A 23282-nucleotide genomic window follows, 5' to 3' on the forward strand; every position below is an offset into this window, starting at 1 on the left:
ACAGGAGTGAGTAAAGTGGCTTCTTGTTTCTCATCCTAGGTGAAAGAACTGGGCTACTGCTTACCACTGGGTGCTTACTGGAAAAGACAGGCAAGCATTTTACAGCTGAAAGGCAAGCCACCTTTCTGGGTAACAAGGGGAAGAGCTTGGGTGGGCAGCTGCTGGATGAGGATGCATCTGACCCACACTCTACCCTATCCTAAGTTAAGACTTGCTCTTATGTCTATATCAAAATATCTGCCCTATTTAACTGCGATCAACATACCCTATTCCCAAATGGAGGCAATCTAGTGAGGATAATCCATTAAGGTGACCTTTCCCTAGAGTTAGAAGGACCAGCTGTATTGCAGGGTTTTGCTAGCCTCTCCACACAAGGGTAACTAGTACCAGTAACATGGGGAAAAAACCTGGAAGAACTTAAAAAATTATGCTTATACAAGACTTGGTGAGTTGCATCACTACAATTTCTTGCCATTCATACTTAATCAGCCTAGGGCATCTCCTGTCATTTCACGATCAAAGGAAGCATACAAGGGTATTAGCAGTCTTTCCTCAATAGGCTCTCTTCAGAAACAAGAGAAATTTTTGATAAAACCGATCAAAGTGCTGGTCAACAAGAAACAACTATTTAACACTAAAATGACAATTCCAATTGTAAAACCTGCAGCAAAGGTACACATATGGACAACAGCACAATAAAGGGGGAGGATGCAAACAGTGAAGCAATCCATTTCCACATAACAAATGCATTTATTAGACATGTTACTTGGTTTCTGCATGCAGTACAATTGTTATATTAATATACACTCATAATAAAAGGACCTGTATAAAATTACATTTAAAATCAGTGTCTTGCAAAGAAATGAATCCCTGCAATACATGCAAAAGTGGTCCAATTGTGCAAATATCATAACTTAGAATATATGAAACTAGTACCACAGGAGATGTATTTCCATTTTCTCTGTTCTATCACCCTTTTACCTTTCTCCCTTCCAAATAACCTACTCAGGGGGATCCTAAAGGAAGGCTTATTTGCTCAATTTCCAGTATAGAATAATCTTCCAATCGCAGTCAAAAACAGGAAGCTTTTCCCACCAGTTACTATAGGAAGTTCCAGTCCTCACAGTTTCCACTATTCCAGAATTGTTCGGTTGGACTTAATTCAACCACCTCACATTCTAACTTGTATAACAATGTTTTCTATGCATCAACTAACCTAAATGGTTGTACTTTTTAATATTGTATTATGTGAGGCAGTTTACCAAATCTCCTACCAAACTCAGCACAAAAAATGATACAGCATTTCCATATTAATGTTTTCCATAGGTTCAAAGGCAAGTACCAGGCTAGCTGCCCACCCGGACTATTTTAAGCCTAGCCATTTCCCCTTTTGGTGCTCAAAATAACCAATCCCATTTAGTTATAAATTGTCCTTAACCATCCCATCGTCGATAATTTAAGCAGTATATTCTACCTACCCTAATGAGAATAACTGAATTATACCATACATAATTTAAAAAGACCCATGAGATAAGGCACTTAGAGCTGCCTATTAGTACAGGGGCAGTCCTGGGGTAAATCTTCTGTTACCCATCCATAGATCTAGGTTGCAGTTAAATATAGACAGGGATAACTTTGTTGTAGATGGATGGGGAGTCTGTTTCACAGTAGCAATGCCTTCTGAGAGATATACCTGTTGATGTTACAGAAGTTTAGATTCCTACACAGAGTATTTCTGATGCCATCTGACTTGCTGAAGTGCAGTAAATCCATCACTAATGGGTCACAGGATGCCTGGTATGCCAGACACAGGTCACCTTTAGCAGTTTGTAAGATACAGAGTACAGTGACAGAGCACTAAGTCGGTCCACATAGGACATATTTTTAAGTCTTGTATCCCTTTAGTAAGGTATTTTTGTGGGTGTTCTAGTTGTTGTATGTGTTTGGAAAGATACATAGGGGCATTATAGCCAATGACTGGCTTAATGAGGGCTGAGTTACAGAGGACAAGGACATTCATACATCTAGACACAATCCTTTGTTTTTAAGATGTGCAATACAGAAGAATTTTCTTACAAAAATTAGTGCAATGTTCTACTATGCCCGAGTGGGAAACTGTGGCAAAAACTTTGGCCAGGTTGTGGTATGCATTGTATACAATTCTGCCTTCATCCACTGCTTTGGTAACCTTTTGGAAAAAATCAACTAGGCTGATTAAAAATAATCTACCCTCAACAAATCCAAACTGAGAAGGGTCCAGTGTTTTGAGGCTCCCTATGTCCTGACTAATTCCATGACAAATTATTTCCATGGCTTTACAAGAGAGGGTGGTCAGATTTACGGTCTACAATTAAATTTCCTGGGTCTGAGGAAGGTCTTCCCTTATGCAAAAGGATTGCTGCAGCTGCTCTCCATTTGCTTAGTACAAAAGCAGTATTTCCCCAAGTACTTTTTCCTTTTTCTTCTTTGTGACAGTGTCACAATCCCAATCTTCCTTTGGAAACCATAAATCTGAATACATTTACAACTTAAATAAATCCAGCACTTACCATCAACCCCTATCTCGCCTATTTTCATAAATGTTTGACACCAAAAACTTGATAAAGCAGATTGTCAATCCTGGTACATTTTAGTGACCAAATTTACAGAACATTTTCATGAAATTATTCTATAATAAGCAAAAGCAGCAGAAACTTTTATATTTCTTCCCTTCCACATGCCTCTTATTTGGCAAGACACTATCAGCTACATACCTGAAGAGCATATAATCTATAACTTATACAGCCAATAACTTAAGCAGTATATTCTACCTATATTGGTCAATAACTGTGCCACTATGTAGTACTATGAAACAAGTATCTTTCCACCATACTGTTGTTCCTGTGTAATAAGCTATACCGATGATTTTGGGTGAACGCCCCCCCCTTAAAACAGATTTCTTCCCGATTATTTCGGATAACAGACTTTGAGAACTTTATTAAAATCACTGAATGTCCACATGGGAGGAAAAAAATTACATTAATTCTGCCAGCTAATAACAATGGCACTGACATCCAAGTTCATACCTTTTCCTTATTATACTCAATAATATTCTTTATTTTAAATACATATCAAATTAACCTCATGACCATAGTACCTCCCTAAAATGCAGAGACTGGTTATCTAGTACTCTCAGAAAAGTGCCGCTTTTCTACATGAGGCTTGTACAGCCTAAAGTTTCTGCACAACAAAGCATTAATTTAACATCCAGAGAGATGAGCAACATCTTCCTGCAGTTAGCCAAGCTCCAGAGTAGTCAAGTGACATTATAAGTTAAACTATCCTGCCAAAAGACTTAATAGTCAAAAATTCAACACTGAATCAGTAGAACTAACCAGCTTGGCCAACATCCTCCCGCCCATGTTTTCCCACCAAAAATTAAGCATCTGGGTATGTCAGAAAAAGACAGAGGCATTAGGAATGCATTGCACTAGGGAGCTTTCCTCTGAAAAAATGGCTTTTTGTTTGGACTTTCCCAGTAAACACATTTTGCATGGTCTTCCTTCAGCAGGGGCACCAAAGAGCCAGAGTGGTACTACAGGTACCCATTCTCACTATGGTGTGACTAATTCACAAGGTAGACCATTGCTATGGTGACAACTGTACAGGTTACATAGGAAACGTGTATTTAAATAACCATGCCACGGATGATGGTAAAACAAATACCAGAGTCACAGATGGCATTGTGCTATGGTGCCTCCTCCCTGGGTGGATATTCACCTGCAATACAGGTGGAAAATCTGGCCTCTCCCACAGATAAACCTGAGACCATAGAGAGTATATTCACCATAATTAATGTGAGTATCTCATGTGGCTGCAATTTCAAGCAATTCTACTATGGATGGGGTATCAGGTGACATCTAGTGTGGGTATACTCTTTATGGCACAATCACAAAGAGGACTAACCATGCTATCATGTGTAGCAGGTGCACTTGGGATCAGTTAAACAATCTGCTAGAGTATAATCCAGACGCAGCCTGCAGCTACCCAGGCCATTTTGAAGTTAGCTGCTGTTTTGCATAGCACTCAGGAAATCAACCAGCACTACCTACCCACTGAAGACATGGAGTTCAGAAATAATATAATTAATACTCTGATGAGATCCGAGATGGAACAAAACACTTCAATGCAGAGGACTGTCAGTTGCCACGATTACTACAAAGACCAGCAATTCTGTCCAGGGCTGGGGCAGGGTACATAATGGGGGTGGCCATGGAGGGGCCATCACAAAGTACAAAGTCATCACCCATGTCAGGTAGCATATGACAGTTTGCCCTCTTTCATCACATGTGAAGACAGCATCCAGTCTACACTTGCAAGGCACTTTGTCAGCAGATTCCATCCAGGTCATGGTTTGGGAGTCACACATCATCCATGTCACTACAAGTCCCAAGTTTACTGCACCAAGCCAGCGAAGTGGCCCTAGATCAGTCATGTGGCCTTAACCCACCACCTCATGAGAATCTAATCCAGGTCATATAGTACCTCTTACACAGGCCCACGTTATTTCCATCTCCTGCAATTTACCACCCCAACTCAGTGTCTGTAGGACATACTTATGCCATGGTGTCACTATCCACCTGTACACATGACTATTCCTACCCACTCTAGTCCCTCTCTTCTATGACATATGTGGCCCCAACCATACACTGGCCAGCACAGCCAGATATTAACATTGCATTCATGTTTATTCAGTGTTGCACTGCACAGCGTCTGTAACCGTTCGCGCAATCAGTTGTGGCAAACACCGGATCATTGACCCTCATTCAGCGAAAATTGTTTTGTGATTCGCTGAATTTATCGAGGGCAAGTAAATACTTGCCCTACAGCACAACTTTGCCCTTTTTTCCACTGTAGTGCAATCTTGGAGTTGGTATATTTAGTTGGGGAGGGGGTCACCCCCATGTGTGGTGTGTGTGTGTGTGTGTGTGTGTGTGTGTGTGAGCCCCTCCACTTGGGTGGGTTCGATTTGCATAGCTGTCTGTTGTGCTGTAGGGCAAGTATTTACTTGCCCTCAGTAAATTCAGTGAATCACTGAAACGATTTTCGCTGAATGAGGGTCAACAATATAGTGCTCACTGCAATTGCATTGCAGAAAACTAATAGACCCTAATGCACAATCACTGTGAGCTGAACAGGGCCCACAGTTCTGGACAAGATGTCACTGCTTTGTCTCAGATGTGTATGTCCCTCAATGTCTCAGTGAGGGGAGTTTGCATCTGCCTTACTCCTGTCCATCACTGGACAATAGTGCTGACACTCATGTGCTAGGCTATACAGGTGTGCACTCTGTCCCAGTACCATGTGGTTGGGGCTGCTGCCCACTTTCTAAATGTGTGCTACATTGCATGCAGTATGTTGAAGGCTGTGTCAGGCAATACTGGAGCTCCCACAAGACAGATCAAGGATGGTTTGCCAAAGAACTGAAGTACTGCAGCTGATCCACACTCTTTGGTTTCTTTACAGTCATCATGAAGCCAAGGCATTAAATAAGATTTTTCGCACCTAAACCTATCGTCACTGCTTTGAAAAAAGTAGGAAAAAAACCACACACAACAAACACAAACGGGGTTCCACTGGTAGACAATAATGGATACACAAGACTCCTGTCACCCTGCATTTCTTTTGCGTCCATGAGCCAACATAACAAATACACAAGTAAGATTAAGTAGTGCAAATATGTTAATTACAAAGCAACTGGGAATCCTTACTTAATTTTATGTTATAAACTGACATCTTAAACTATGTACTTCTATTAAAAAAAATAAAAAACAGGTAGGGAAGCCTTCTAGCTTAGTTTTGTTTCTTATAACTAGCCAGTTTTCTAGTTTCAGCACTCAAATCTGTTTCTTTGAACTCAGCACTTGTTCAGAACTCATTGTAAGCACTACATAAGCTGAAAATTACTACAGCACTCAACTTTCATCACTTGTCTAGTGGAAAGCAGTTTTTAGTACTTAATAAATAAGCACTTATCCAGGCATGTCTAAGGGTCAGCTCCCAGTGATTTCTCCTGTCTACCTGATGAATCTGGGCATCTTGGGGCAATGCAGCAATTGCCTCATGTACACAGACAACCCTCTCCTACCACCCAACACTACAACCTGTGAGAGATGGACTTATAGCCAAACTGAAGCAAAGCTCTCTTCACCCAAGAATGGACTAGACAGTCAAGAGGAGAAGGTAAACACTTGCACCACACCACACTCATCACATAGTCCCTCAAAACCTACACCACCAAAACACACACACAAACACAAAACACACACCTACATTCGCGGAGACTCTCAATAAAACCTGCCCAAGCATCAGGGACATCCAAAGCATAAACACAAGCATACTCCGCCCCTCAACACAACCCAAATGACACATAGCCCACAAACTCAGTGTGCCACTCAACCACAGCCCATAAGGCATAACAATGTACACTCTAGTCATAGGTGACTCTACAGCCAGGCACACTGATGTTCCACTCACTAGACTAAAGGAGAAAGTTACTGTCAGCTGCCTGTCAGGTGCCAGGATCCACAACGCATGCAGTCAGGTCACTCCACAATAAGTACAAATATGACACTGTCATTGTCCATGTTGGTGTGAATGACCCGAGACGTACCTCCCTGGACTACATGAAAGAGACATGGAGGAGCTCTTGATCTTGTATCCCAGGCAGGTATGACCCTAACCCTGAGTAGCATCCTGCCATCACCCAGAATGATGCCACAGTACAAAGACAAAATGATTGACTTCAACAATTGGCTAAGCTTCTGGTGTCATTCTAAGGGGATCCAGTATTTGTCTGCCTGGGGCATGATTGACAGTCCCTTTGCCAGAGATGGCTTGCACCTGTCGACCTTGGGATTCCAGATACTGGCTAAGGCTCTTGCCAACCCTATAGTGCCTTTTTTAGGCAAGGTTCAAATGACAAATTCACCACCATAACAGGTACATACAAGCAAAATCTGAGGGTAATGCTACTCAATGCTAGAAGTCTAAACCTCAAAATGCACTCACTCGAGGCACTCCTTAAAATGGAGAACATCGACATCTGTGCAGTGACAGAGACCTGGTTCAAAGCTCCAGAGAGCACCACCTGCATTACACCAGGCTATAAATCATACCACACCTTTCGGCCACCTAACCGGGAATGAAGCAATAAAGGTGGAGGCATGTCCATATTCATTAAGGATATCCACACCTCCAGGCTAGTTACACAGCATAATGCATCCGAGATTATCCAAGTGCAACTATTCTGGGCAAGAACGCAATCCAAATTGTAGCTTGCTAGAGACCCCCCCACCATGCCCCAGGATTCCCACTCCTCATTTCTTGATACACTGGAAAGTATTAGGGTCCAACCCAACATCCTAATAATGGGCGATTTCAACTACCCCACCATTAACTGGGAAAACTACTCATGTACCAACTTTTGCTCGTTTTCTAGAATTCATAAATTCCGACGCCTTGGATCAACTTATTCACACCCCCACCAGGGGCAGCAATATCCTAGATCTGGTCATTACCAACATGGGAAACCGGTGTTCCACACCAGAGGTCAATTCCTCGTTGGTCAGATCCGACCACAAGCTAATCAGCCAAGACATCCACATCCCACCCCCAATTAGGGAAACCATCATAAAAACTTCTCCAAAGCCAACTTCACACTTCTTAAGACAGAAGTGGCAAACTTCTTGACACCCATGCAGACAGACAATAGAGGTATGACTGCCGAATCCTACACAAATGCACTTTATAAGCACTTACATGAGTGCATGGATCATGCTATCCCTAACAGAACCAAGATGCTATCCTCCAAAAAAAGGAAGCCAATCTGGTGGTTCTGCCATTAACAAACTCTACAACAGAAGAAAGAAACTGTTGCAAAAAAAAAGAGTAAAATCCCATGACTGGAGGAACTCCCTGTTCAACCTCATTAAGAAGCTGAGATCCCTCATAAAATCTTCCAAAGCTAGTTACGAAAACAAAATTGCCACTGACTCTAAAGACAACAACAAAGCATCAGGGGCACAGGAAAATAATTTTCTTGGGTGGCGAAAGCCAGGGTACATTTTTTGGCTAGGCTTGTATGGGCCCTAGGGCCGATAGCCTAGTACCTACCTATGAACCTATGATTAGTTCTGATTTTTTTTTCTGAGTAAATTATTAACAGGGAACTCATGCTTAACAGTCATCGGGTGTTTGCTAGGCATAAACCAAAGCTGCAAATCTGAGATTATCTTCTGGATACCTTTCATTTAGTATTCCAGACTCTACAAATACCTACAGAACAGTGAAGCTGGATGACAATCTTTTACATGCATCAGAAGAACGTTTGGACTACCAATAACAAATGTTGGTTTCTGTCTCGTGTCCAACCAAGTTTGGAATACAAGCAGTTTACCTTTAAGATATTTTAATTCTGAAAATGCTAGATAAAATTATGATGGACTATAGTCTACCTCAGTTGCTTTAGGCTTAAATACAGCCTTCTGACCATCATCTCCTTCTTCTCTCCTATTAGGGGTCGCCACATTGGATCATCTGTTCCCATTTCTTCCTGTCCTCTGCATCTTGCTCCGTCACACCAACCACCTGCATATCCTCTCTGACTGCATTCATAAACCTCATCTAAGTCCTTCCTCTTACCTTGCAGCTCTATCCTTAGCATTCTTCTCCCAATACACCCAGCATCACTCCTCAGCACATGTCCAAACCACTCTGGCTTAGTCTCCAAACCATCCAACCTGAGCTGACCCTCTAATATGCTCCTTCCTAATCTTGTCCATCCACACCCAATGCTAATCTAACACCTTTAACTCAGCCACCTCTAGCTCTGACTCCTGTTTTGTGCCACCATCGCCAACCCATATAACAATGCTGGTCTCAATACCATCTTGTATACCTTCCTTTCACTCTTACTGATACCAGGTCTATCACAAATCACTCCTGCACTCTTCTCACTCACTCTGCCTGCACTCTTTCTCTTCCACACTGACCATTACTCTGCACTGCTGATCCCAAATATTTGAAGTCCTCCACTTTTGCCAACTCTACTCCTGCATCCTCACCATTCCTCAGTCATCCTCACCATTCCTCAGTCCTCCTCTTATTCCATATGAGTCCTGCTGACCTTTATTCCTCTCCTTTCTAGAGCATATCTCCACCTCTCCAGTGTCTCCTCAACCTTTTCTCTACTCTCACTATAGATTACAGTATCATCCACAAACACTATAGTCCACAGGAACACCCTGTCTGATCTCGTCTGTCAACCTGTCCATCACCACTGCAAATAAAGGGCTCAGAGCTGATACTTGATGTAATCCCACCTTCACCTTAAATGCATTAGGTCATTCCTGCGGACCTCACCACTGTCACACTGCTCTCGTATCTTGTACCACTCTTCCATACTTATCTGCCACTCCTGACTTCCTCATAAAGTGCCACAGCTCCTCTCTAAGCACCCTGTCATATGCTTTCTCCAAGTCCACAAAGACAATGCAACCTGTTCCCCTCTATACTTCTCAATCAACCAGAGCAAATCGCACCTGTAGCACTCTTTACCGGCATGAAACCATACTGCTGCTAACCATCACATCCCTCCTTAACCTAGCTTCCACTACTCTTTCCAAGAACGCCATGCTATGGCTGATCAATTTAACTCTCCTCTCTGTAGTTACTACAGCTCTGCACATCACCCTTACTCAAGCATCCTCTTATTTTCTAGGACTTCCTTAAACAATCTAGTTAAAAGCTCTGCCATCTCTCCTAAACACCGCCTGCACAAGTATGCCATCTGGACTGAAGGCCTTTCCATTCATCATCCTCTACATAGCGACCTTTACTTCCTCCTTGCTAATCCACTAAGCTTCCCGATTCACTATCCCCACTGCACTTCCTGATTCACTATCCCCACATCATGCAACCTTTCTCTCTCATTCTCTTCATTCATCAGCCCCTTAAAATACTCTATCTGCTAAACAAATATTCCTTGCTTGCGAGTACGTTTCCCTCATTAGCCTCCATCACCCTAACTTGCTGCACATCTTTGCCAGCTCGGTCACTCTGTCTAGCCAATCAATACAGGTCCTTTTCTCCTTCATTAGTGTCCAGTCTTTCATACAACTCGCCATACACCTTATCCTTAACCTTCGCCACCTCTCTTCACCATATGCCTCATCTCCTTGTACTCCTGTCTGCATTCTTCAACTCTCTGACAATACCACTTGCCAACCTCTTCCTCTGTAGACTCTCTTGTACTTTCTCGTTCCACCACCAGGTCTCCTTGTCCTCCTTCCTCTGTCCAGATGTCACACCAAGCACCTTTCTAGCAGTCTCCCTTACCACCTCTGCTATAATTGCCCAACTATCTGGTAACTCTTCACTGCCACCCAGTGCCTGCCTGATTGCCACCTCACAATCATCCTTTTTCAACTTCCACCATTTGATCATTGGCCTTCTGATGTTCTAATCTGATCTAAAGTTATATATCTGTCAATTTTTTTTTAATTTGTATAATTTTGTAAAATATATTTTTTTCATTTATATCTTCCTGCTGAATCTAGAGTCTCATGATATTTTCACTTTCAAATATCTTGACTTTAAAGTCATTCAAGTTACTTTTATAACTTCCAGATATGCTTCCATAGTTAGCCATCTTCTATATTACTTTCTAAATTTAACTCCAGAAACTTGCAATCCTCTGCATGGAAGTACTATGTACCATAACAGATCCCATCTGACCATTCATTATACTATTCTTGGACTACATGTCTTCCTCGGGCAGGTAGTGGTGCTGGATGGATAAAGGTCTCACTGGCAAAATTCTCTATAGGTTTATCATCATCAAAGAGTGAGAAGCAGAATCTCCTTCCGCTTGCTGGCCATTTCTCCTTAGCCTATTCTGCATCCAAAAGGTCTTTGATCCTCCAGCAAAATTAAGAAGGAAGCTGGACACAATTTGAATCTCACACTTACCTCTCAATACTCCTCATTACTGGGATAAACTCACTTTTCTTCTGCCTCAATTTATTCAAACATTCTGCTATTTCCAATTTTAAAAGTTTTCCTTTCTGCAACAAAATCTGTAAGGAGCAGCACTGTTACACGATTGCTTCTTTACTAATATAGGTTTTGTTTGATTGCTCATGGTTAGATTTTAGCATATGCTTGTGCCCTCTCAGTTAACAAATCCTGCTGTGGAACCCCAGTCTGTTAGCTTAATGTTCATAAAAATGAATGCAGTCTGTTCCTTCTAGTTTTCTGGTATAGCAAAAATCTTAGGCTCTCTGTGTTCTCTGTCTTCTAACATTGTAATACTTGAAATAGCTCATATTGAGAAGACTCATGCTCAGCCTTTATTTTCTTCAGTTTAGACTATTTTTTCTCAAGTTTCATCAATTCATCTGAGTAACTAGTTAAAGTATCTATTTTCTGCTTTGTTTGACTTTATATATCCATTCAGTGTTTCAATTTTAAAGACATCTAAGTGCAATTGATTTTTCTACTCTGAATTATTGGAAGCCACTGTGTGCACCTAAACTTAAGTCTGAACAGATTTTGATGAAGATCTACCATATTCTTCCCAAAGGAATCTTCCCTCCTTTTTCTGGTTGATTTTCTCCAAGTTTTCATACACTTATTTCCCATCTTGTTAATGTCAAATCTCTGGAGAAATCTAAACCATATCAAAACTCTCCTTTCACAAAGAAAAAACATTTAGTAAATAAGCACTTCTACACTGCATTACTGCAATCGGAATGTTAATTAACCAAAATATGTGATACCTACATAATCATCAGCAAAAGGTAATCCTAGCCATACTTCATCCTACTATGACTCTGAAATGTATTCAATTTTATCAAATTGTGGTGTTCAGACTAGTGACACAGACAAAGCATGCATCTGTGCTGCTGGCTACATCCATCATCAATTTGACTACCAAAAGCAAGACAAGTAACAGGCAAGAACTTTACTAGTAGACAGATAGAGTAGATTGACAGCTTCAAGAGATACACCAACTGGTGCCTGATTAAGTTCCCACAGCAGATGTGCTTGATGCAACAAGGGCAGACAAACTATTAGAATGATACACAAGCAGTATGGCTCCAATAAATACACATATAACTCCTCTGAAATGCATCACAGACAGTATAAAATCATTAAAACAGAATTCACAATCCATGTACTGGCATACATCAGATACTAGTACAATATACAGATTAAACCAGAACATTACCTTCTGCCATAAAATTTACTTTTATTCATACAAGGAAAAAAATGTTATATGTATATATATATATATATATATATATATATATATAAATAATCTATATCTATAGAGAGAGAATAGTTGTGTAAGAACTTGCCAACCTTAGATGTCCTTCTCTTCTATGTTGCAGTATTCATAACAGTAGGGACTTGCTGCATGCAGTACTGTCCAGCCAGTATACCAAAGTCTTTGTTCAAGGGTGTGTGTGGCGCTCTTAACAGGGCCATAAACCGGCGTTAGGTATAAAATGATGTCTGCACGTACCTCATCAGGATTGTTTTGCAACAGTATGCTTCTGGGTTTGACCAGGAGGGTCCTCATATGAGACCCTTAGACTTCATGTAGGCCAGTCCCAGGGCAGTAGGATGGCTGTGTAGGTGGAAACAAGGGAGATGATGGCAATGTGTCCAAAGGTGATACCTGGGGTAGTATTCAAAGAGACAGGGGGTAGGTGGGTGGGACTGAATACTCAACACAGAACAGAAGGACATCCAAGGTTATGGTAAGTTCTTACACAACTAATTCTATGTTATTTTATTCTCATGTTGCAGTATTCATAACAGTGGGAGAGTACCAGAGCTTTAAGTATGAACCTGGGAGGAGAAAGGGGTCCTGTGGTCAAGTAGACCCTGTAGGATAGTCCTGCAAATCCCGCTCTAGCATGGGATGCTATGTCCAGCTGTAGTGTTTGGTGAAGGTGTGTACTGAGGTCCAAGTAGCTGCTTCTAAAATGGAAGATTTATGCCTTTGAAAAGGCAGTAGAAAGCAGCTGCTTTGACAGAATGAGGTTTAATATTACCTTGTAATGATTTCCCATGGTGGGAGTAGCACAGGAAATGGACATAGAGATCCATGTGGCAATGGTCTGTTTAGAGACAGTTTTCCCTAGGGCTCTGGGAAAGAAATGATCTGACTTCCTGATACGTTTGGTTTTGTCCAAGAATATCAAAGTTGTCTGTGTACATCCAGAGGATGTTGGGTCCTTTCTGAGGCAGTGGATGAGGGTAAAAAACTGGTAGGTTAATGGCTTGGTTCAATGAGAGTTCATTAACTATATTTGACATGAAGGAAGGGTTGGTTCGAGGATTACTCTGTCCTTGTGGAAAACAAGGTAGATAGAGGTGGCCATAAGGGCTTGGTAGACCCTCCTGGCAGAGGTGAGGGCTACTAGCAGAACTGTTTTCAGAGTGCATAGTTTCAGGAAACAGAGTGTGCTGGTTCAAATGGGGAGGTTAGCTTTTCTAATATAAAATTTAGGTCCCATGGAGGAGGGATGCATCTCCGTGGGGTTTGATGTGGAGGACTCCTTCAAAAAGTTAGACTTCCAGTCTGGATGTCAGAGGGTGAAATGGGCAGACAGGCAGAAATGGCAAACAAATGGACTTTGAAGAATATGTTAGTCCTGATTGGGTAGCTCACACAAGTAGGATAGGACCCTTGGTATGGGTAGTGTCCTGGTTCTTCCTATGACACCAATTTGAGAATCTGTCCCACTTAGCTACATAGTTTCTCCTAGTGCTAGGTTTCTGGCCTCCTGCAGAACTTTGAGTCGCCTCTGAATAAAGGTGTCTGTAAGGATTAGAATCCTAGGTTGTTCACCTGTGGGTGTAGCAAGGATCCCTTGTTCTGTGCAAGTAGGTCTCTCACGGTGGGTAACCTGTGGTGATTGCCTTGGCTAGAGAATAGGAGGAGAAATCAATGCTGTCTTGGCCAAAGGGGTCACCAGTAGAATTTTGGTTTGTCCTTCTGAATTTTAGGAGGACTTTTGAATTAGAGTGAAGGAGGGAATACAGGTACACCCCACCATGAGAAGGAGAAGGCGTCCACTTTCCAAGCTTGTGGATGTTGGTTCCTTGTGCAGAACTTGCATCTGCCTACAAGTGGGAGGCAAATGGGTCTGCTGGAATACCCCACCTGTATCAGGTCTAGGAAAACCTCTCGGAATCATCCATTCGTGAGAGGGTGGAGGTTCTGTTGAGTCGTCTGCCATAACATTCTCTGCTGAGGGATACACATGGCTAATAAGCAGATCCTGAGAGAGGCTAGGTTCTATATCTGGATGGCCAGGCTGCATAGTGGGTAGGACCTGGTCCCCCTTGATTAGGTACCACAGGACAGTCATACTGTCTGGGATTACTTTAGGTTCCTGGCAGGATAGAGCTTGAATGTTAGAAGGGCTAACCATACTGCCCTCATTGCCTTGATGTTGACGTGGTACTTTTTAGAGTAGACCATTTTCCTTGTAGAGGTGCTGTTGGTTTGGTTGTAACACTGCACCCCAGCCCAGATTTGAAGCATCTGTGGAGCGGTTGTTGTGGGGTTGGAATTTGGAGGTTGGTCCCCAGGTTAATCTGCAGAGATCCACCACTGGATCTCCTTTTTAGGCAGGAGAAGTGGAAGTAGAGTCCAAGGGTTGTGAGTGTTGGGTCCATAGGTTCTTTAACACCCATTACATTTTGCACATGTGGAGTCTTGCCAAAGGTAGCATAGGTATGAGGGATGCCATGTGGACTAACACTCTCAGGAATTCCCAAGCTGTCAGGAAGTTTTGGGTAAGGTTCTGACTGAGGTACAGGGAGGGTTCCTGAACCCTTTGGTCTGGTATGAAGGCTTTCATGCAGTCTGTATTCTGCACCCCAGGAAAATCAAGCCCTGTGAGGGATCAGATGAGATTTTTCTACATTTGGTGAACCCCAGAAGAGCGGTGTTCAACACCTGTTGTAAATTAAGTAAGACTTGATGGTCTTGATGAAGGATGAGTAGGTCATCCAATTATGGGTATATTTGTATATCCTGGGAATTGCAATGAAGGGGGCTAAACACTTTGTAAACACTCTAGGGGCAGTGAAGAGACCAAAAGCAATGATTTGAAAATGACAGGAGCCTACTGAAAATCTGAGGAATTTCCTGTAATGTGGATTAATGGGGATGTGTAGGTAGGCATCTGGATCTGTTGCTACCATGAATGCCAGTGGGATCAGAAGCAAGAGACATGGTAAGGTGATCATTCTGAAACTGGGAACATGGAGGAAGAGGTTTAGAAAGGATAGATCCAAGATAGGTCTCCAATGACCCTCTTTCCTTGGTACTACAAACATTCTGGAATAAAACCCTGTGTTTCTTTGAGGGGGGCACTGGTTCTATGGTGATTTGATTTAGAAGCTGATGAATGACGGATGGTAAAAGGTGGGTTTGGTTTTGGTGGTTGGGGAATACCTTGGAAAGGTGGGAGCATCCACCAAGTCATGTAATATCCTCTCTGGATGACTGAGAGGACCCATTGTTTTGCTGTTAGTCTCCACCAGGAGAGAAAGGAGAGGGTAAGGCAAAGGGATAAGGGTGTTGCTGGATGCAAGGGAGGGGAGTCACAGTGGAAGAGGCCTGGATTGGTCAGGCTGGCTCCGAAAGGGTGTGGTGGAGGAGCTGATGGGAAATTTGGGGGTAGAAGTATTCCTCGGCTGTCTACTTCCCTTTGACTGTGGCACTGAATGAAAGATTGCTTTCTAACAAAGGAGGGCTTCTGAGGGTAATTCCTATGATATCTAGGAATAGGGGATACCAGAAGGTGTTTGAGGTTCTGTAATTCTTTACCCTTCTCTTGGAAGGATTTGAGAAGCTTAGCAGAAGCTTGCCCGAAAAGGGCCTTATTGTCTAAGTGTGCATCCAGTACTGTAGTTCGAATGGCCATGGGGAGGTGCTGAAGCCTTACCCAGGAGTAACAAACTGATCCAAGCTGCAACTCTGGATGAAGCTTCAGTTGCATCATAACTGCACTTAGAGTGCCTGGTCACTTGGGATGCTGTGGAGAGGTGAATTTAATTGGGCTCTGATAGGGGAATCCTGACCCTCAGTCAGAAGGGTAAAGACTTTAGAGATAGTATCTAGAACATACCTTGCCATGCGTGTTTGGTAGTTCAAGGCCCCAATGGCCCAGTGAAATGTATACCTTTTTCCGTCCTGTCCATAAATTTACTGTCTATCAGTTGGTTAAAGAGCAGTAGAAGGTAGTTGTCCAGATGTTTTATCTGCAGAAACGGCTATAACAGCTGGGTCTGCTGGCGGGTTCCTGAAAAGAAACGGTCTTGGGGGACCGTATAAAATCGATCAGGTTGTTTGGCTGCTGGGGGTTGAGAGTCAGGAGACTGTGAAGTAGCTAGGAAGGCATCCTGAAAGCAGTAAGGGAGGCACAGCTGAGGGAGATGGTTGCTCCATTTGCAAAAGGTCAAAGTACCTTTCCTGGTGTCTGAAACCTCAGAGGCCTGCCACTTAAAATGTTCTCATGAGGGAGATAATCCCCAAGGTGAATTCTTCTCCTGGGGATTCAGGAGATAAAGACTTCTCCTCTGGTGTAATGAATTCTTTGGGGATTCAATTTGTGTTTCATAGAAGGACTCCTCAGAAGAGGAGTAGTCTTCCTCAGACACATGGAGGATGGTTGAGGTGTGAGTAGGGAAGTTGTGTTTGCAAGGCCTGAAGGCCTTAAAACAGACAGAGAATGATTCCCAACCAGGCTCAGAGTGCTTAGTTTTGGTTCGTTCAAGGGAGTCTTAGGAGCAGACAGAAGAGAAGCAGACATCAGTAGCATGAATTGGAGCTGGAGCTTCCAAAATGTGAGCCGTGGTTCCCCTCCGCCATCAGACTCTGATGGCTGAATGACCTCAGTGGGCTGCCTTCTGTTTCCCACACCCTGGCCTGCTTTGGTAACCGTTATCTGAATGGACTCGGTCTTCAATCAACTCTAGAGCCTCCGGGGCCTGAGGCGCAACCTGGGATTCTACACTAACTTTTTCACCTTCTTCTTGGCGGCTCATCGGATGGGCCTACTCTCCCTCCATGTGCAAGCGCCAGAATCTTTGGCTCTCTAGCTATAGTTTCTAAATCGGCTATGGAGAGTCTTGGGGACGAGCACTTACAAATTGGACAGGATGTATGGTCATGGGCCTCGCCTAGACAAAAACACACTTATCGTGTGTCCTTGTGAGGAATTTGTCTCCCACAAGCACACTTCCTTTCCTAGCTGACATGCAAGTCTAAACAGCAAGTAAATTAAAGCCCCAGGGCACTTATCTGTAATGGTCAAAAGCGGTCATCTGGTCTTTAACAATTTGGAATTTGGTCACCGCGATGCTGAAGTGGAACTGGCAACAGGCATCCGATGAGCACTGCTGCAGAAAAATTCTGATGAGAATTGCAGATGTCACTTTTATACCCAATGTCGGTTTAGGGCCCTGGTGAGATGCCACACGACCCTCCGGAACAAAGCCTTTGGTACACTGGCGTGTGGTGGTGCTGCAACACCTACTGTTATGAATACTGCAACATGAGAATAGAAGGACATCACACACACACACAGACACACAGACACACAGACACAGACACGCAGACACACATGCACACAGACACACAGACACAGACACGCAGACACACATGCACACAGACACACAGACACAGACACCTTTTACAATTGATAAAAATCTTCAGCAGACCTGAGCAGCTCCAGGGCAGCTAGTTCTCCGATAAACAAGTCACTCAAGATGAACACCTCCTTGATCAGTTGCTCTGGAAGGAGTTTGTCCCCTGCTGACCCTGAATGGCGATTCCTCTGTACCTGCCTTCTGAATCTTCTCACGCTGCTGAACATTTTTGGCCTGTGAAACAGAACGGCAAGTTCAATGTTGCTGATACTCTAATGCTCATGTAAACAAAGAAAACATGAAAGTCACATTTTAATACTTGATAATATAACTGCCATTCACTTACGTTTATTCCTCTTCAAGACTAGGGAAAGTGACTTGCTGTACCTGCTGTTAGTGAGGCTGTACAGCTTCTTTAATGAATAAAACGATACAGAACCAAGTATGTGATGAGCACTTCATGCAATTAATCAACCACACTCCATCGATACTAGGGGCAGCATGTCAATGAATTTCCAACTCACCTGATATGATCTCAAAACAGTTTCTACACTGCTATCTCCAAACAGGAGAGATGTTTTATCTTATGACTTACAGTGTGCTCTCTGGTGCTCATATTCAATTTCACTAAACTACAAGAGAAGATAAAAAAAATGGAAATATAGTACAATGTCCTTATCAATTTTTTATAATGTGGACAAAAATGTGCAACAAATCCTTGTATTTAAAAGAAAAAAGCACAATCTCGTACAAAAATTGATGAGCGATATTTAAAATCTTTGCAAATGACATCACTTTAAAAGCAAGAAAAACATATGGATGCAAATATATTTATTAGATTTTTTGTAACCACATAGGAATCCTTTAAAAGAAAATACTTAAACCATAAAAAGTACAATGTTAAGACACTATACTATACCAAACTTAATACATACAACAGCAAACAAACTACATTAAGGAGCAAAACAGGATGAAAATGAAAAAGTCATCACAAATTAGATACCCCAAAACTTGGATACAGCACTTTTCACATGTTTATACTACCTAAACTTTGCCATTTATGTACACTATATCCACTAATTGCACACAAAAGCACATTAAGCTGTATTCAGGGCCACTTAAAATGTATAGACATAATTTTATATGCTTAAAGCTCATCAAGAAATAGAAGTTATGTTCTTACCATAACGTTCCATGTTAGTTGTCTTCTTCTCGCCTTCTTTCTTGCTGGATGGGTTCGGAGCCGACCTCGGCTCGACTGCCACTCTAAAGCTCGAGAGTTGGTTCCACCGGCTCGAGGCTCCCCTTATATCCCACAATGCTAGGCATGAATTACCTCAGATCTCGTTTGTGAGCTAGGCCCAGCTAATAATATAACCAGAAAAACTGGAAAAAGAGAATCCACCTCTATAAACAAAGGGGAAGAGGAAAGGTGACCTAAAGTGTGATCTAGGAAAATATGCAGCAGAGCATATACTTATAGCAAAGAGGTGGTAGAAAAGAGGTCACAATCAAACTCTAGGTCTGTCCAGGCCAGGGCACTAAAAAAGGAAAACTGGGGGCAAAACCCTAAGGGCTTAAGGGGAAAAAAGGGATGGGGCCCCCGGCCAAAGCTTTGGACCTAGGCGGCCTGTCTCTGTCTTTATCTTTGTTTTTTTTCGAAATGTCGGTAGTCGGGTGGCTTACCGAAGCCATACCTAGATAATTGAACAGGGTACTGAAACATTTAGAAGCGTAAACATACCGATGACGAATAGCTTGTTGTTTAAATAAGGCACAAAACTGACAGCGAGGTACGCCGTGGTCAGGGCCTAGGCAAGGAATACATTACAAATGAAAATCTTTGTGAGGTATTTGCTTTCCACAAGAAATACAATTACTGACTTTTACTGACATCAGTTAAGAGCAAGAAAAAGTTTCCCCAACAGGGTACTTGGCTTTAGTCGAAGACTTCGGTTCTGAAACTCGAAAATGAAAATTTCAGGAGTCGGCCGATCGGCATTGCAAACTGCTTCGGGCACCGCACGACAAGAAAGACGGATAAAATGGCGTCGGCTGCATGCTTTATACCCCTGACTACCCGACATCATGGAAGATGAGACCGCAACCGACGCAGGACCCAAAACTTTGTTAATCAGGCTGACTGAGGGCTACTGCAAGCAGATAACCCAAATGTGATGACTGCAACAGTGAAAAATGAAGATCATCATACGATTTAACATGGAGGACTTGGGATGATGAATTTAAAACTGCATGTATTTCTATGCAATAAAACAGCAGGAAGGTGCTGGGAGACTCAGAAGGCCAAATACTGAAATGCAGGAGGTACCCAAGAAGGATGGGCTCCCATCAAGTTCCAAAGAGAAATGTCCAAGTGGTACACCTGCCTGCTATGGAACAATTGTTAAAAGGAAGCAATGCCATCAGTCGTGCCTCCGGAGATGCAATTTTTCACAAAAGCACTTTCCAGTGAGTAATGGACCACCTAATGGCAACAGATAATGCTGTTATAGCAAGCCACTTGTAAACAGTTTGTTCTGCAGCTGCCAGCCTTTCCCACAGCAGAGATAAATTACTGTTATAGCTTACTAAAATAATCATGCACAGGTAAAACTTGACATGACCATGCTCATCTAGGATAAAAAAATGCCATTTTCTCCCCTGATTTCTGCATTCCATAAGACATGAAGAGATAAGAGTGGATCAAAGAATTCTGAAACCAGTTTCAGTTAGAAATGTTTTGCATTACACAACACAATCCTTGTGAAAAAAAATCTACATAATTACTTAAAGCTCCAACAGCCTCCAAAAGAAGTGAAAGCCACCAGGAATACTGTTTCCAAGAAATGAACTGAACTGCAAAGCCATCATGCTCAGACAGGTGAAATGCAAGTTAGTCAATGATGAAGTGAACTTCACATCCCATGTATGGACGGCTGGTCTTCCAAGCTAATCAGAGATGCAGAAAGCCCTTAAGAGGCTGCCTGACTAGCTAGTGGTGGGGCACAATCTTGCCCTCTGCAAGGTCATAAGACATTTACAGCTGAAATGCACCTCAAATGTACAAGTGAGGCACAAACCTTACAAGTGTCAGACAAATTAAAATGACCTTCTTGCTGATAATGGGGCAGCACTACATAACTACATCCAGAGACAAAGCCTCTTGCTTGACAGAGCACGGCTGCTAATCAGATAAAGCTTGTGTGTGACTTTAGTCCTTTCCACACACACAATAGCACGCAGTCCAGAGGAATCAACAGCTCTAAGCCAGAAGGCAGTTTCTGAAATGGAGCTGATACACAATTAGAAAACTACCAAGGGATACAGAATGAAGTATACTAAACTCTGTACATTCCACTGCTGTTTTAAAATGTACAACAAGCATGCAGTCAATGAACTCTCACACTTCACAATTAGCAGTCACCTGAATGAATAACCATTCAATTGTTTCACACTTTAATGATGTAAACAGTAAATATGCTGGTGAATTACTGCCTCAGTTATTTCAATGACAGCAACAAGCTTGGTTACATAATTTCTGATCTCACAGCACCACAAGAATAAACCCTTTTATAGATGTTGAAGGTGTTAGATTTTTTTAAAAAGATTTGCTGGGTTTTTCTACTTGTGGTTAATGTCCATTACACAAAGCAGCAAAAACTTGGCCGTAAATCTCAATACTGTAATTCAGAAAGGGATATATAAAGCAAAGAATTTGCTATTCATTTTCCAGTTTCAGTGTTAATGAACACTTTGACTGATTTAACTGCCTCAAGCTGGTAATCAAGTTCGAGACATCCAAATGTGTAACCATACATTGCTGATCTAAATTGCAAACCTGTTGTTGCACAGGAAATCCTCCTCCTCGTAAGCAGAAAGCCTGTATAGGAGAAGCCCCCTGGCATGGGGATATGTGGATGGGCTTTGTTCCTGATACAGAAATATGGTACTCTGAATTTTGAGTCTGACCAGTTTCACTTGTGTGTGTAACTAAACCAAAAATTGACAGAAAAATGCACAAACGTTTACATTTTGCTTATTTAAATACAAATCCTCAAGTTATTACTTCAAAATACTAGTTGCTGAGGGAGAGGAGCATCGAACTTCTGCAGACATGAACAGTAAAGCCCAGCCAAGAGAAACTTTGTCTTAAAATGTACAGCCTGGTATTACTGCCTTCCTTCTCCTTGACACTGACTATGCACCACAGTTTTAACCCCCTGCTTTATGACGTACATGGAAAAATGGGCAACTACTAAAACTGCAAGGACAATAATTTTGAAGCTGTACAAGTTAACTTTTTAAAAGCCCCTGTATCTCCCTCCCTTGTGGTGGCTCCTATCCCTCTACATATACTCTCTCCAGGGCTGCTGAATCTTGGGTTAAGGACAAAAATATAGGTAAAGAAGACTGCCTATTGAAATTATGCAGCTTTAAAATGACTGGCTTCACATTTATGAGGGAGAGCTGGAAATATGTTTAGCAATGTGTTGTTAAAGTGATATTTAAATTATGCAAACCACATTTTTATAAAAGGTTTAGGGGAAGACTTGCAATCAAATAATCTTAGTTTAAAAACTGCTTAACCTGCTTAGTGAAACAGCATAGAATACATTAAATGAAACCATAAAAAGCAACACAGCATATGACAAACTAATCAGCTTTACTAAGGGCAATGGAAAATTAACCAACATTAACAATTTTGATAGGCATAGTAAAATGTAGCACTGGTGTAAACATACTCAAAGCAACGTGGAAATGATACAAAACGCTATGTAAATCACTTTTCTTTATCACACTATGTACATAGTCTGTGTTCGAAATATGCAGTCCTTCCCTGGCCCTCTGCTGAAAACTACAGCATATATTGAATCAATTCAAATCTACATAAAATGGCTTAAGTCCCGTTATATGTAAACTCTTTGTATATCTGTATCTATGTACATACTCTCTGTTGTAACTATGGAGTGTTTCTCCCTGGGCCTCTGCTGAAAAAGGACTTTTGCCCAGTTGGACCTTCCCAGTAAACAAATGTAAAATAATAATAAATAAATATACTATATGAAAGGATGTGGAAACAAAGTTCTGCAGCAACTGAAAGAGCTTGTTACAGCATGCAGACAGAAATCTGTAAAGTCAAGGTAAAAGCTTGCCGTATTACCAGAGAGACATGCTTAAGCTCAGAACAGTATAAAATTCTTTATCCAAGTACAATTAAAAAATTAAGTAGGGATAAATAAGCACTTTCGGCTATGCCTTCATCAGATCCTTAATTAGCTAGTTCTCTGCCTTTTATGGAATATGCTTCATCCAATCACATTATCTCCTGAGCTTCCTGCCCTTAAGAAGCAGTTTTAAAGGGACTATCCCATTTAGTTCAGGACTCTTGTCAACTTGTAAATCAGCTATCCAATGTGTTCCATTAATTTCGGATCTATTTGACAAGTCCCCTCCTCTTATACTATCATTGAGCTTTTCCAAGGCCAGGAAATTAAACGTGTGCCCAGGATTATTCTGTATATGCTGTGAACGGGCATTAGTGTGTGCTTTCAGTCTGATATCAC

At 42.0% G+C, this 23282-nt stretch overlaps 1 protein-coding gene across 1 annotated transcript in view; it reads right to left on the reverse strand.

The window, feature by feature from the left end:
* The window catches only part of NUP205 (nucleoporin 205), a 1199422-nt gene that overhangs the window by 1043306 nt on the left and 132834 nt on the right, over positions 1-23282 (reverse strand). The window contains 2 exon segments of the mRNA XM_044087173.1: positions 17913-17952; positions 18314-18350. Of these exon segments, the coding sequence (XP_043943108.1) occupies positions 17913-17952; positions 18314-18350 (77 nt within the window).

Source organism: Protopterus annectens, chromosome 11.part0 (genome assembly GCF_019279795.1).
Source record: "Protopterus annectens isolate FY-2018-M chromosome 11.part0, PAN1.0, whole genome shotgun sequence".
Classification (NCBI taxonomy): Eukaryota; Metazoa; Chordata; order Ceratodontiformes; family Protopteridae; genus Protopterus; species Protopterus annectens.